Source organism: Aptenodytes patagonicus, chromosome 26 (genome assembly GCF_965638725.1).
Source record: "Aptenodytes patagonicus chromosome 26, bAptPat1.pri.cur, whole genome shotgun sequence".
Taxonomy (NCBI): domain Eukaryota; kingdom Metazoa; phylum Chordata; class Aves; order Sphenisciformes; family Spheniscidae; genus Aptenodytes; species Aptenodytes patagonicus.
The window spans coordinates 1,286,897-1,302,756 of record NC_134974.1 but is presented as its reverse complement, the minus strand read 5'-3'; the positions used below and the strand labels follow the sequence as shown (position 1 = coordinate 1,302,756).

At 52.9% G+C, this 15,860-nt stretch overlaps 2 protein-coding genes across 2 annotated transcripts; both read left to right on the top strand.

Annotated features, from left to right (window-relative positions):
- The first annotated feature begins 1,679 nt into the window (after positions 1-1,679).
- LOC143171293 (uncharacterized) lies at positions 1,680-3,292 on the top strand. The gene is made up of 2 exons (XM_076360178.1): positions 1,680-1,827; positions 2,174-3,292. The coding sequence occupies exons 1-2, from the start codon at positions 1,690-1,692 to the stop codon at positions 3,290-3,292; spliced, it is 1,257 nt and encodes a 418-aa protein (XP_076216293.1). The 5' UTR covers positions 1,680-1,689.
- Positions 3,293-8,460: 5,168 nt separating this feature from the next.
- Positions 8,461-15,458, top strand: LOC143170994 (uncharacterized). The gene is made up of 2 exons (XM_076359710.1): positions 8,461-8,598; positions 9,090-15,458. The coding sequence occupies exons 1-2, from the start codon at positions 8,461-8,463 to the stop codon at positions 15,456-15,458; spliced, it is 6,507 nt and encodes a 2,168-aa protein (XP_076215825.1).
- Positions 15,459-15,860: the final 402 nt, after the last annotated feature.

Sequence of the window (15,860 nt, the reverse complement as noted above, 5' to 3'; positions counted from 1 at the left end):
AGCAAGCCGGGGCATTTTCTGAAAGTGCTTTTTTTAATACAAAACTGGATGTGTTTTATTTTCTGTGCCCAAAACACCTTGTACTTTAAAAGCTACATGGATTTCTGATGTCATTTTTTCCCAGTCTTTCCTATTAACCATGTATTGGCCAAGAAAAGGACTTTAAAAATAGAAAGCTACAGTGACGACACCAAAAAGTCTTACTCGAAGTGCCTAGGAAACAACTTTCATATCACACTGCATTTGGAGCACCTGAGGGGTGATAAGACAACACAAAATTTATTTTCCTGAGCAAACAGCAATAAATGCATTTAGGCCTGTGGGGCTCCCAGTTAACCCACTGGGCACCAATATGGTGGCCTCACCCACAGGACACAGGGTTGCAGGGGGGGACTGGTGCTGGACACAGCACAAGGAGCTTAAGTCCCTTCCTTGCCACGTGCCTCAGTTTCCCCTTCTGGTAAATGGGTGATTGCAGCCCACCATGCCCACAGTCCCCAGCTGCTCGCTGGCTCTGGGACATGCCATGTCACCCCTCTGTCCTACTCCAAGTGCCACTTGGTGGCACTGTTTGAAAAGATTTCTTTGCTCGATGCCTACCTCCCCGTCAGGATCCAGAAGAGGGAGTTTCTGGAAGGAATCACATTAATCTTGGCATCACAATATCCTCATTTTTCTTCCTTTGTTTTCTTTTCCCTTTATTCACCATGCAAGCACTCCCTGGTGGTCTCCTCCCCTGTGTGTCAGTCACTGGGGATCTCCTTCTCACAAAACACATTTTCCAAATACAAGAGTCCCGGGCGTTGCTCGGGCATCACCTTAAACTAAATCCTCCAGTGATAAAAATAGCCTTTTCTGTTAATTCCTCTGAAGTGTGTCTGCAGGTGGGGCAAGCTTAGGAAGGATCATGCATTAACTCCAGAGAAAAGCATCAGAGCAGAAGTTAATGAGAAAGAGACAAATGAAGACAGGGGCATGACAATGTAATTGCGTGAGAGATGTTTCAGGTCGCCCTGCTGAAGGGGTGTCTCCTCTGGAAGATGCAGGCTGTGATCCTGAACCGTATATAAGATGGCCGAGAGCTGATCTGCTCCAGACTGCGCTCCTGAAGCTCAGTGTTCCTGCTCCTCACCCAGGTAAGCCTGGACAGACTTTTTATACTGTCTGACTTTGCTACCAGCAGGAAAGCAGGAGCTTCTGGCCATGAGGATGTCCCTGGAGCTGCCACTGCTGAGCTCTCCTAAAGGAAAAAAAAAAAAAATCAGAAAAGAGATCTGGAATTACACTATTCCATGGTTCGTTAGAGATGACCTCTATTCACGGCTCTGCTCTGCTCCAGAGAAAGCCAAACGGGATTTTTTTCTCTCTTACTGTGTGCCCCCAGCCTTTCGGATCTCGCTGTCCCTCACCTCTCCAGCCATCACCTGCTGGTCCTCACACCCAGCCATCTCTGTAGCCGAGTTTCATTTTTCAGATTTGTTTTCCTGTGAGATCCTTCTTTCTCCCTCTTTCCCTTCCCTTATACTGTTTCATTTTATCTGTGCCCTTCTCTGGCTCTTCTTTCTCTCTCTGCCTGTCCAGCTGTGCTGTTTAAGAGTAACTTATCTGAAAACCAAGCAGACAAACAAACAAAAAAAGCCCCTTTTTGTCTGTGTTTTTTCTCGCAGGCTGCCTCAATTTTGCAGGGAGATGGCCCAGCTCCAGGAAAACATCAATGGCATCGTTGCTGCTTTCTACATGTGTGCCAGAAGTGACGGCAACTGCAGCCCCCTGAGCAGGGAGGAGCTGAGGCAGCTCATCGAGCAGGAGTTCGCAGACGCGATGGAGGTGAGGATCTGGCCCCACAGCTGGCCCCTGCCGCTGATGTGCCTTCTGGCTGCAGGACTGGGATCAGCAGTGCAGTGGGGTGGGTAAAGCCATGCACTCCCGTGCGGGTGTACAGGACACCTGGCTCCCTGGGAAAGGCACAGATGCCTTCAAAGCCCGGGATCTGCAAGGAAGAGGAGAGGCTGTTCATTCTCCCAGTGCCAGCAGCTTGTAGAGCTTGGTGCGGCGAGCCACAGTAGGAGGGGGGGCATGGGGCTGGATTTCTGCCCTGAGACTGCTCGAGTGCTCCTAGAGAGATGGCACAAATGGCTCACGGGCTTTGCCAACACCGTTTGTCTCTTCACAGAACCCCCAGGACCCCAAAACCATCAAGAAGGTGCTGTGCTTCCTGGATGATGACAGCAACTGCAGGGTTGACTTCAGCGAGTTGCTCAGCCTGGTTTTCCACGTGGCCAAGGCTTGTTACAAGCCGCTCCAGCAGCACCAGGCGCCAGAAGATGGTCAAGAGCCAACAGAGCAAAAGAAGGCAGGCGGGGAGCAGCTGCCAGGGCCGTGCACAGCGGGGAGGATCTCAAGCAACCAGCAGGTCCCCGAGCAGGGTATGAAAAATCAGGTCCGGGACACTAAGACACAGGACCCAGATAACCATCAAATCCAGGAGAGTGAGACACCAGAGCAGGACCGGGACACCCGTCAAACCCAGGAGGCTGACACAAAGGAGCAGGACCAGGACACCCGTCAAACCCAGGAGGGTGAGACACCAAAGCAGGAGCCAGACAACCGTCAAACCCAGGAGGCTGACACAAAGGAGCAGGACCAGGACACCCGTCAAACCCAGGAGGCTGACACAAAGGAGCAGGACCAGGACACCCGTCAAACCCAGGAGGGTGAGACACCAGAGCAGGACCAGGACGCCCATCAGGACGATGGGACTGAAGCACCAGAAGAGGATCCAGAGAGAGATGAGATTCTGGACACTGCAACCCCACAGCAGGACAGAAATACCCATAAGGCTGAAGAGACTGAGACATCAAAACAGGATGCAAAACCCCACCAGGCCAAAGAAACTGAGGCACCAGGACAAGATTCAAACCACTATCAGAATCCAGAGACAGAGTCAGCAGAGCAGGATCTGAATTGTCCCTCTGAGACACAAGGAAGAGACCCAAACAACAAGACCCAGGTCTGCGAGGCCCCTCAGCAAGACCCCAACCCCAGCAAGACTCGGAAGGTGCTGCCCCCACAGCGGGGTGCAAGCCCCCGTCGGGATTCCAAGCCCCAGGGAACGTGCCATGACCTGGCTTTCCACCAGCTCCCTGAATCCAAGGTGCTGGAGCAGGAACACAGCAAGGCAGAGGCTCCATCTTGTCCAGCACAACAGCAACAAGATGTTCATCGCCAAACACAAGCCTCTATAGAGCAACAGCTCCTGCAGTCTCTGTATCAATGGCCACTACAGCAGTAAAAGCTGATACAAGCCCCCGCCTAAGTGAGGCTGTTGCCCCCCGCGAGGAGGTACCTTGTGTCCAGTCCCACTCTGGTTTTTGCATTTCTATTTGTCATGTCTTGTCCAATTCCTTATTAACCCTGGGCTTCATACCCCTGGTTTGTACTGAGCTATGCATGACTAGAGACCTTCCCTCTCACTCTGTGTTAGGCTGCCTCTGCCTGTGTAAGCAAAGCAATAAAACTGAAGGCAAAAACGGCACAGTGTCCTGGTGTGTAGCTGCAAGCGTGCCCTCAGCCTGGCTCTGAGCAAACAGCCAGGTTGACATGATGTGGTGCAGAGGACCTGAGCGTCCGTCCCTTGCATGACATATGGCCAGATTGCTCCAGGGTGCAGATGGAGGGGTAGCTGCAGAGAGGCAGGTGTGTCTTGGGGGTGGATAGCCTACAGGAGCTGCTGCTCAGCTGCCTTTGCAATTTAGCCGAGGTGAATCGATTGCTCCTCACGGGCAGGGATGTGACATCCCTGCGAAAGATGTCTTCAGAGGGGGTAGAAGTCTGAATTAACACAACAGCATGGCCGACCTGAACAGATTCCTCACAGCATCCATCTGCTCCGGGCATTTTTCATGTCTGCTGTGAAAAGAATAAACAGCTGCTTAACACTGAATGGGAGGGATTTGTCCTATTTAACCTCACTTATTAATAATCTCAGAAGCAAGGGGAATGTGGAGCATGCTATGAAGATAAAAAATCCCTATTAGCTATGGAAGTCTCCAGAGGAAGGAGTGGAGATATATTAAACACAGGAAAAATGATGATTTGGGTACATCCAGCCCCAGCAACAACTGGGAGGCCAGAGGTAAAAAGCTGACGTGCAAACCGTGCACAGACGGAGCCAATCTCAAACTCAGATTCAGTTCAGGCAGTTCGGGGTACCAGGTCCTCGGGCACTTGTCCAGACATGCACATAGGAATGTGGGTAACTCTGAGGGCATGAGCAGTCTGGTGAAGTCAGTGGGGTTTATTAGGGGGTTCAGACGTGCTGGACCACCACGCAGGCCCAGGACTCGGCATCCCGCAGGGAGGGTGATGCTCAGCCTGTTTTTCCCCATGCTATCTTTCACTTGCAACCTATCAGCACAATCAGCACATGATAAATGCACCCGCACCTCCTGCTCTGTGGCCGGTGACAAGCAGCACGCAGAGACCTCACTGGAAAATAAAACGTCATTCCTCTTGGACACCCCAGAATTTCACAATTTGCTAAACGCTGAATCAGAAAAACCAGCATTTCAAAACTATCCCCAGAATGTACATCACAAAAATGATTTCGTTGTGCTAATGTCAAAATTAAATGTATTAGACACAAAGTACACCAGTCTGCTCTACTACTGATAAAGCATATCAGCAATAATAAGTTCTGACCTATCTCATGACAACTGTGGACATGAAATGGGAGAGTCAAGACTTACATTTCATCACCTGTCTGTCAAAACCCCCATTCCATCTGAGACATTCCTCAAAACATTTCATTTTCCAGAGAACTCCATTTTTTCTTGTAAAATAGGTCTCAATTAGAGGTTCGTCCAATAGCTCTTTGCTTCTTATTAGCTCTGGCTTAGGCTCTAAAATCACCAGACCCAACCATCCCCCTGTAGTCTGTCTGTCCATCAGCTGCCACCTTTTGCAGCATCAATAAAAAACCGACCTCCCAGTTCAGGCAGGCACCAAGCACTGTTAGGGACATGCTAATTATATGCTCTATTCTGAATAACACCATTTTTGCCATCAGGAGTGTCATATTTGAGGTTAAGAGGGGGTTTTTAGTTCATTTTAAGGAGAACATGAAAATTACCCTGCTGACACAAATACCTGTCTAAGAGTCCTGCAAGCCTGGGAGGTGTTGGAAGAGAAAAGGTCTTTTATACACCACATGAGAGGCCCAGTTCCTCTAAGATTAAATGCAGTAGAAGCTTGGTCGCCCTATATAAACCGTGATGGGGACGGGCACAGAATTGAGTAAGAAGCAGGAGGACAGAGCCCACCCTCTTGGGTAACAGCTTTTAAAAACCTACGCAAGTCCTGTCTTATGAAAGCATCTTTGGGGAAAATGAAGTCCTTGGAGAAAAGGGGGTTTCAGTGCTGCCAAGAACGCGCTTTGAAACTCATTGCTTTGTCCTGGGAATGGTAGCAAAGCACGGGAAAGCAGGCGAGCGTGCCAGCATGCACATGGCCGAAACGCGACGTACCTTTTCCTGCATCAATCCCCAAACTCTGCCCGGTGGCTCACGTGGCACCCGACCATCCCGCACTGCCCCAGCCCCTGCGGGGGGGATTACAGACTGTTACAGGACACCAAGCCGCACTGTAATACTCTAATTTTAATAATAACTCCAATCTACCATAAAATTACAGTTTCCCAAGGGTATTATTATCCCACAGGTGGGGTATAATTTGCACAAGTATAATTTAATCTTGAAAAAAAGCTCAAAAATGAAGTATGGTTAGTAACAATCCTTCGTACGCACTTGTATGAGTATCCCCAAGGTGTTACCAGCACTAATTAATTAGGCTCCTACACCCAGTATGATCTTACCTTACAGATGAGCCAGATGAGCCACTCACCCAAGGCTGCGTGACAAGTTCATGCTCTGAAGGCTCTCCGCAATGTCTCCGTCATGCTTGTCAAGGCAGCATCCTACCTCCAAAACCAAAAGCAGGGGCCCAGGTGGCACGGCTGGTGTCTTCCTTATTTGCTCTGTGTACTGGGAGAGTTAGGGGTGAACAAAGGAATCAGTTGGTCTCTAATTAATTTACAGTTAAAAGATTAAAAAAAAGAAGATTGTAGAGGTAATTACAGCAAAAGCTGCCTAGGGCAACCAGATGAAGATTCAACATGAATCGACCTCTCAGCAGAGAGGTTTCTGCTTTTATTTTTAATTAAAGATCAAGCAAAGTTGAAATGAAAGTCGTTTGTGGAAGACCGTTAATATGAAAAATGTTTTATCGTGATTTTTCTCAATGAAAAGTCATTGCTTATTGAACAGAAATTTTCTTGTACAAAAATTCATTTTGCAAACTTTACCATTTAAAAACGTTCTGTTTGTAGTTGGGTTTTTTTCCCAACAAAAACCTGGATGATATAAGAAAAAGGCTCCTTAATAAGTTACCAAAAATAAAACACATTTTGCAGCACACTCTACAAGGATGATACACAAGCCAAGATCTGGAGGATTTGGGGATCTCACTGCTGTGCACCCGCATTTCACTATTTTCATAGCGCTTAGGTCTTCTTCCGTCCTTCTGTGAGCGAAAGCCAGACCCAAACCCCATTGACCTCAGGCCCAAGGTGCCGAAGGAACTGCACAAAAAGCAAACAAAAATAATCTCTGGTATTGCGGTACCAAGATCATGGGCCATACAGATCTCGACTGTCCCTGATCTGTTCATAGTGAGCTCTGCTACCATCAGCACTTCTGTCCCCATCCTCAAAACTTCATTCTGGTACTATTTTTATGTGTGTGTGTGTGTGTATTATACAGATATAAATTCATACATATGCAAATGCACATTTATGTAAAAATACACTCTCCCATTATACACTTTATAGCTACTCTAGATTTTTTAAAATCTGAAATACAATCAGCCTGTAAAATAACTTTACAGTCTGGATTAGGTGGAACCAGCCAGTGCCTGAATTGCCACATGGCAACTGCTATTTCTGGGTTAAAATGATAGGTAAGGGGATGGTAAGTTAAATAACCCGTTTGAGGACGTGAAGGTGCAGCTGGGCTTGGCCAAAGATGAATCAGGACAACGTCCACAAAGGGTGTCTCCTTTCTGTAGCTCCGTCAAGGACCCTATAAAAGCACTCAGGTCCTCCGATCACTTCGCACGGCTTCACAGGAATCCCACTTGATCCCGTTGGTGATTTGGGTAAGTCACTTCTTCTGAAACGTGCACTTTGCTGGGCAAGGACATGTTATTTCTATAGGATTCATGTTGGGTGGCAGCGTCATTCCTGCTGCAGTGTTTTCTGAGAGTCTTTTGCGTTTATATCCAGTGAAGTCTTGTTTTGTGTTGTTCGGACACCTGCATGCTGCCGTCGTGTGTCCGTGTGTCGAGGCAGCTTTTCTCAAAGGGAAAACAAGAGAGGCAGACAGGTTTTGTGCCTCACTTTGGTCTGGAGTCAGCTCCCAGCCAGAATGAACAGATTGGAGAAATTTTCTGTTTTCTACAGAAACACCAAAAACCAGGATTTCGTATGCAGAGGTGTGCACGTGTCCATGCGTACGTGCACGTTATAGAAGCGGCAAGGCAGACACGGCACAGCTTCCCCAGCTGCAAGCTGAGATCTCAGCACTGATGTACCTGATAACAGGCTTAGGAATGCTGTGAGGAGGAAGGAAGGAGGTGGCTTTTGAGGTTTCCAGACACAAAGCTCCAACGGGAGCACTGCTTTCTGCCAAGCAGATCTCAGCAAAATTAAATAAGTCGTTCTGGCTAGGTGATCTGACAGTCCCTCTCTGGTGAAAATCTATTTGCCAGTCGAACTGATGCTGTAATGAAAGTTTTATCAATTGTTTTGCATTACTACTGGTCACAGGAGCATCAGCCACAGGAGCATCAGCCACAGGGCTTGTTTTAACTCCCTGTAAGCACTCTACCTGTCTCTGACCCAGCTAGATCTTGTCTCAGGCCATGCCAGCGCTGCTTTAGACATCCTCTAACCTGCTCCAGAGAAGCTGGTCTATCTTAGTGCCAGGCAGAGATAGCAGCGTGAGTCCTGGAAACATAAGTACCTGGTATAGCCCCATGGGGATGGATTCTTGGGGCATCTCTTGAGTCACCACTCCCAGTCCCCTCCCTGCGATCCTGGGAGGGGAGGCATGGCATCCTGCCTTCCCCTACCAAACATCATTCAAATACGTCAGTAGACAAGTTGGAGGACACTCCCCATCCCACTAAAACCCCTAAGCATTTGAATTTCTTCCCAGTGCTCTGGTGAAACAGAGCTCACCATGGCACAGGAGCGGACACACAGCACACGGCACCCAGGGTCCTCTTAACACACACAGCCTGACCCCAGCAGTTCTCCCCTCTCTTTTCATGCTCAGAGGCAAGCGAATCTCCCGTCCTTAGATCTGCTCCTTTTCTCGCAGGCTTGCTTGAATCTGCAGGAAGATGTCTCGCTTCTTAGACAGCGTTTCCACCATCATCAGCGTCTTTCACAAACATGCAAAGGAAGATGGAGACTGCTCCAACTTCAGCCGAAGGAAGATGAAAGAGTTCATCCAGAGGGAGTTTGCAGATGTCATAGCTGTGAGTCCTGCTGCGAGGTGGAGGGCTTGAGGCCAAGAGTGGAGTGCAGGGACTGCAAAATCTCCTTCTGGAGAGGGGATGATTCTTATGACAGTGGGATGGGGAGGCTCTCACCAAAGAGGAGCAGCAGTTGCGTTCCTTTGCACTGACTGCTTCACCAGCTCTTCCAACCCATTTTGTCATGAGCAAATGGGCAAAAGCTGGAGAACGAATCGCGGGGAGGTATGGTTATCTTTCAAAGGTAGGAAGGAAATGCATCCAGTAGAGGGATACAGCATATCCCAAAGAGAAGAGAGCTGGTTAGCTGCAGCCACGGAACAACCGGGAAAATGGAGAACAAAGACATGGAGTTGTTGCTGAGCTATAAAAGTGAAGGTGTGAGACATGGAAGGAGAAAAGACTGCAATTATCCCTGTCTTTGCACTTCTCTGACAAGAGGCAGGAAGGCTAAAACCCCTTTTTTTTTTTCCCTGTGTGTGTTTTGCCTGCAGAAGCCGCATGACCCTCAGACAATTGACAAGATTCTGCAGTTTCTGGAGTGGGATGGTGATGGGGAAATAGATTTTAATGAGTTCCTGCTTCTGGTGTTCAGAGTGGCTAAGGCCTGCTACTGGTACCTGCCGAAGGGACCAAGCCTTCTGCAAAGAACAACGCTGACAACCAGTGGCAAGTCACTCCGAGAGCCGGACATTAAGAACAGAGGGAGCCGTCGGCAGCTCCAGGAGGAGGAACAACAAACCTGTGAGAGTGATCACCATCTACCCTGTGAACCTGAGCTGCAACAAGACACCAGGGTCAACAAGCTTGAAACACTAGAGGGAACAGGGAGTCATCACCAGCAACGTAACACACAAAGCAGAAACGATGCAAAGCAAAGCAGCAAGCCGGAGGAGCCAATCCCTCAGGTACACGAAGAACAAAGCCAAGAGCCATGCCACCAACGGAACAGCCAGAGAAGACGTCAGCCACCGGAGCCAGACAGACGAGGAGATGTACAACTCTGCAAGCGTGGCAGCTTGCAAGCACATGAGCCCGGAGTGCAGGCAGATGAGAGGCAAAATCAAGAGGGGCCTCAGCCAGAACAACTGGCAGATGTGAGGAGTCGCAGCCAGATCTGTCAACCTCAACCACTGCCAAAGCGGTGCAGTAGCCATCAGTCACATGGGCCTACCACTACCGCAGGACTACCAGCATCTGATCAAAAAAACCAGCGACCACAAGAAGCAGAGAGAGGAAGTAATACCCAGCCACATGAACCTGAATTAGTTCCCGAAGAGAGAAGCCGCTACCACCTATGTGAGCTAGAAGAAAAAGCACTTGAACAGAGAAGGCACCAGCCGCGTGAGACTGACTGCCTAGACTCAAGACACCCACATCAGTCATACATTCAGGAACCGCTAGAACTTGACCTCAGGTACTACAAGATCTGTGAGCCAGAAAGAGGTATCGATGAACAACAGAAGAATCAAAAACATGAGCTTGAATGTCCAGAAAGTGAGACAGACATCCATGAGGGTCAGGAGTGCAAAGAACGAGATGATGAAAGGAGGAAAGAGCCCATGCGGGAGAGGAGGATCGATCACCAGCGGGAGCTGGAGCTGGAGGCCTATGAGCGCCGCAGCCGCCAGACACGCGAAAGGGAAGAGCGAGGTGCCACGACAAACCAGAGAGAGGCATGTGAGAGACGGGACTGTCAAACACGCGAGCCCAAAGACGATGGAAGGAGACAACGTGAGTCAGTGAGGTACGAAAGGACACGAGAGACTGCGGTGGCAGCAGCAGAAGCAGACGTGAAGATCCACCGTGAGTCCCGGGAACTGGAGCCACGTGAGGACGTGGAAAGGAGGGACCATCGCCATGAGTGCGAAGAGCCAGAGGATGAGAGGAGGGTTTGCCGGGGAAGGGAGAGGGAAGAGCCTGTGCGGGAGAGGAGGATCGATCGCCAGCAGGAGCTGGAGCTGGAGGCCTATGAGCGCCGCAGCCGCCAGACACACGAAAGGGAAGAGCGAGGTGCCACGACAAACCAGAGAGAGGCATGTAAGAGACGGGACTGTCAAACACGTGAGCCCGAAGACGATGGAAGGAGACAACGTGAGTCAGTGAGGTACGAAAGGACACGAGAGACTGTGGTGGCGGCAGCAGAAGCAGACGTGAAGATCCACCGTGAGTCCCGGGAACTGGAGCCACGTGAGGACGTGGAAAGGAGGGACCATCGCCGTGAGTGCAAAGAGCCAGAGGATGAGAGGAGGGTTTGCCGGGGAAGGGAGAGGGAAGAGCCCGTGCGGGAGAGGAGGATCGATCGCCAGCGGGAGCTGGAGCTGGAGGCCTATGAGCACCGCAGCCGCCAGACACGCGAAAGGGAAGAGCGAGGTGCCACGACAAACCAGAGAGAGGCATGTGAGAGACGGGACTGTCAAACACGCGAGCCCAAAGACGATGGAAGGAGACAACGTGAGTCAGTGAGGTACGAAAGGACACGAGAGACTGCGGTGGCGGCAGCAGAAGCAGACGTGAAGATCCACCGTGAGTCCCGGGAACTGGAGCCACGTGAGGACGTGGAAAGGAGGGACCATCGCCATGAGTGCGAAGAGCCAGAGGATGAGAGGAGGGTTTGCCGGGGAAGGGAGAGGGAAGAGCCCGTGCGGGAGAGGAGGACTGATCGCCAGCGGGAGCTGGAGCTGGAGGCCTATGAGCGCCGCAGCCGCCAGACACGCGAAAGGGAAGAGCGAGGTGCCACGACAAACCAGAGAGAGGCATGTGAGAGACGGGACTGTCAAACACGTGAGCCCAAAGACGATGGAAGGAGACAACGTGAGTCAGTGAGGTACGAAAGGACACGAGAGACTGCGGTGGCGGCAGCAGAAGCAGACGTGAAGATCCACCGTGAGTCCCGGGAACTGGAGCCACGTGAGGACGTGGAAAGGAGGGACCATCGTCGTGAGTGCGAAGAGCCAGAGGATGAGAGGAGGGTTTGCCGGGGAAGAGAGAGGGAAGAGCCCGTGCGGGAGAGGAGGATCGATCGCCAGCGGGAGCTGGAGCTGGAGGCCTATGAGCGCCGCAGCCGCCAGACACGCGAAAGGGAAGAGCGAGGTGCCACGACAAACCAGAGAGAGGCATGTGAGAGACGGGACTGTCAAACACGCGAGCCCAAAGACGATGGAAGGAGACAACGTGAGTCAGTGAGGTACGAAAGGACACGAGAGACTGCGGTGGCGGCAGCAGAAGCAGACGTGAAGATCCACCGTGAGTCCCGGGAACTGGAGCCACGTGAGGACGTGGAAAGGAGGGACCATCGCCGTGAGTGCGAAGAGCCAGAGGATGAGAGGAGGGTTTGCCGGGGAAGAGAGAGGGAAGAGCCCGTGCGGGAGAGGAGGATCGATCGCCAGCGGGAGCTGGAGCTGGAGGCCTATGAGCGCCGCAGCCGCCAGACACGCGAAAGGGAAGAGCGAGGTGCCACGACAAACCAGAGAGAGGCATGTGAGAGACGGGACTGTCAAACACGCGAGCCCAAAGACGATGGAAGGAGACAACGTGAGTCAGTGAGGTACGAAAGGACACGAGAGACTGTGGTGGCGGCAGCAGAAGCAGACGTGAAGATCCACCGTGAGTCCCGGGAACTGGAGCCACGTGAGGACGTGGAAAGGAGGGACCATCGTCGTGAGTGCGAAGAGCCAGAGGATGAGAGGAGGGTTTGCCGGGGAAGAGAGAGGGAAGAGCCCGTGCGGGAGAGGAGGATCGATCGCCAGCGGGAGCTGGAGCTGGAGGCCTATGAGCGCCGCAGCCGCCAGACACGCGAAAGGGAAGAGCGAGGTGCCACGACAAACCAGAGAGAGGCATGTGAGAGACGGGACTGTCAAACACGCGAGCCCAAAGACGATGGAAGGAGACAACGTGAGTCAGTGAGGTACGAAAGGACACGAGAGACTGCGGTGGCGGCAGCAGAAGCAGACGTGAAGATCCACCGTGAGTCCCGGGAACTGGAGCCACGTGAGGACGTGGAAAGGAGGGACCATCGCCATGAGTGCGAAGAGCCAGAGGATGAGAGGAGGGTTTGCCGGGGAAGGGAGAGGGAAGAGCCCGTGCGGGAGAGGAGGATCGATCGCCAGCGGGAGCTGGAGCTGGAGGCCTATGAGCGCCGCAGCCGCCAGACACGCGAAAGGGAAGAGCGAGGTGCCACGACAAACCAGAGAGAGGCATGTGAGAGACGGGACTGTCAAACACGTGAGCCCAAAGACGATGGAAGGAGACAACGTGAGTCAGTGAGGTACGAAAGGACACGAGAGACTGCGGTGGCGGCAGCAGAAGCAGACGTGAAGATCCACCGTGAGTCCCGGGAACTGGAGCCACGTGAGGACGTGGAAAGGAGGGACCATCGTCGTGAGTGCGAAGAGCCAGAGGATGAGAGGAGGGTTTGCCGGGGAAGAGAGAGGGAAGAGCCCGTGCGGGAGAGGAGGATCGATCGCCAGCGGGAGCTGGAGCTGGAGGCCTATGAGCACCGCAGCCGCCAGACACGCGAAAGGGAAGAGCGAGGTGCCACGACAAACCAGAGAGAGGCATGTGAGAGACGGGACTGTCAAACACGCGAGCCCAAAGACGATGGAAGGAGACAACGTGAGTCAGTGAGGTACGAAAGGACACGAGAGACTGTGGTGGCGGCAGCAGAAGCAGACGTGAAGATCCACCGTGAGTCCCGGGAACTGGAGCCACGTGAGGACGTGGAAAGGAGGGACCGTCGCCGTGAGTGCGAAGAGCCAGAGGATGAGAGGAGGGTTTGCCGGGGAAGAGAGAGGGAAGAGCCCGTGCGGGAGAGGAGGATCGATCGCCAGCGGGAGCTGGAGCTGGAGGCCTATGAGCACCGCAGCCGCCAGACACGCGAAAGGGAAGAGCGAGGTGCCACGACAAACCAGAGAGAGGCATGTGAGAGACGGGACTGTCAAACACGCGAGCCCGAAGACGATGGAAGGAGACAACGTGAGTCAGTGAGGTACGAAAGGACACGAGAGACTGCGGTGGCGGCAGCAGAAGCAGACGTGAAGATCCACCGTGAGTCCCGGGAACCGGAGCCACGTGAGGACGTGGAAAGGAGGGACCGTCGCCATGAGTGCGAAGAGCCAGAGGATGAGAGGAGGGTTTGCCGGGGAAGAGAGAGGGAAGAGCCCGTGCGGGAGAGGAGGATCGATCGCCAGCGGGAGCTGGAGCTGGAGGCCTATGAGCGCCGCAGCCGCCAGACACGCGAAAGGGAAGAGCGAGGTGCCACGACAAACCAGAGAGAGGCATGTGAGAGACGGGACTGTCAAACACGCGAGCCCAAAGACGATGGAAGGAGACAACGTGAGTCAGTGAGGTACGAAAGGACACGAGAGACTGTGGTGGCGGCAGCAGAAGCAGACGTGAAGATCCACCGTGAGTCCCGGGAACTGGAGCCACGTGAGGACGTGGAAAGGAGGGACCGTCGCCGTGAGTGCGAAGAGCCAGAGGATGAGAGGAGGGTTTGCCGGGGAAGAGAGAGGGAAGAGCCCGTGCGGGAGAGGAGGACTGATCGCCAGCGGGAGCTGGAGCTGGAGGCCTATGAGCGCCGCAGCCACCAGACACGCGAAAGGGAAGAGCGAGGTGACACAGCCAACCAGAGGGAGACACGCGAGGGAAGCAGCCTCCAGATACTTGAAGAAGAACAGGAGAGAGAGTTTCTGTGCCACCGTCAGGGAAATGATTTACGGCGTAAGCTGTGTGAAAACACCCCCTGCGAGCCCTCGGAAGACCAAGAATGGAGGAACCACAGGCTTTTACATGAGGAAGAAGCACGTGAGCCAGACAGCTGCTGGACACATGAGGATGAAGGACGAAGGCACGAGAGGTGCCTCTACCAAACCGTGGATGTGGATAACAGAGACCTCTGCCCCTCAGGAGAGGAGTCGTCTGTCAGCAACATGAGGGTCCGTTACATCCCCGCTGAGCCTGATGTACGGCCAGAGGTGCAGGTCATCCCTCAGTCCTGCAAGCCTCAGACCATTGCGTACTTGATCCACGTGATCCAGAATTTGAATGATCCTGAAGGTACCAACTACAAGATCGTCTGCCACCAGCCCCATGACCTGGGGCAGCCCATCTACGTGAAGAAGTGCTCTGTCTCACCCCAGCCACCAGCAGTCCCGTGTGACAGAAGGAACCACCCAGAGCCACGACCCCAAAGGGATGAGCGAGAAACAGGGGAGTCCGAACTGCCGCGGCAAGGGGGCACACCAGCTTCTAGCTCCCAGGAAAACACAGGGGATCTCAACGAGCCACAGGAGAGGTCTGAAACAGGGGTGAAGGAAAGGCCTCACCAGGCTTCTGCCTCCAAGCCGGATGGTGTTAAGGGTGACCCTTGCCGGGCAAAGCCCAAGGAGGACAGGAGGGACAGCCAGCACCTCAAGATGCCTCACGCAGAAAAGAAGGACCATCAGTCCCGGGGAGATGGATCAAAAGCTGCCAAGGAGCAGGTCCCATGGGAGCCTGAATCCAGCTGCCAGGTGAGGGCGTGTGAGGACAGGGAGGCCAAGAGCTGCCCACCTCTGCCCCAGGCTCCGGAGCCACGGGAAGCTTGCGAGCCAGGCCAGCGAGCTGCCAAAGAGAGCCATCCCCAGCTGCCCCAGAGAGATGAGGCCAGCAACTGCCGTGAGGGTGCAGAGCTTCCCCTGCCGGAGAAGAGCCGCCAGCCACGGCAGGAGGAGAAGAGGAACCTCCAGCAAGTGAGCGACGCCCAGCCTCAACGGGAGGAGGAACCACGTCTTTGCACCAAGCAGAGCCAGGGTCCCCCCAGCCCCCGGGTCTCACAGAAGGCACCGAGCTGTCCTGCCGGGGACGAAGCCAAAGCACCTTAAGGGCAAGTCCCCTCCCTGGAGCTGGTGGGTCTTCTCTGAGTCGCTTTGAGGATCACTTCTGCTCTCTGCTTTCGGTTTAGGAGGTTACCATGTGGTGGCACAGAAGTGTCCGACAAAAAAGGGTTAATGGGGTGCTCTGTGAGGGTGTCAAGTGAGTTTGGGATTTTTCCATCTAACAAATCCTCAGCGGCTAGATAGGCAGAGAGTTACCCCAGGATCTGCAGCTTCTGCCTTCCTGCATTGTGTCTATCCACCTTAATGCAGTATTTAGTCACTTTTCTGCTCTAATTGGATTCCTTGGGTCTCTCTGTCCTTTATGTTCCTGTCATCTCTTCTACCCTGTGGCATGACTGTTCCGCATCTCACTGCACTCACCTCTGCCTAGCCCCGTGACTGGCTCTC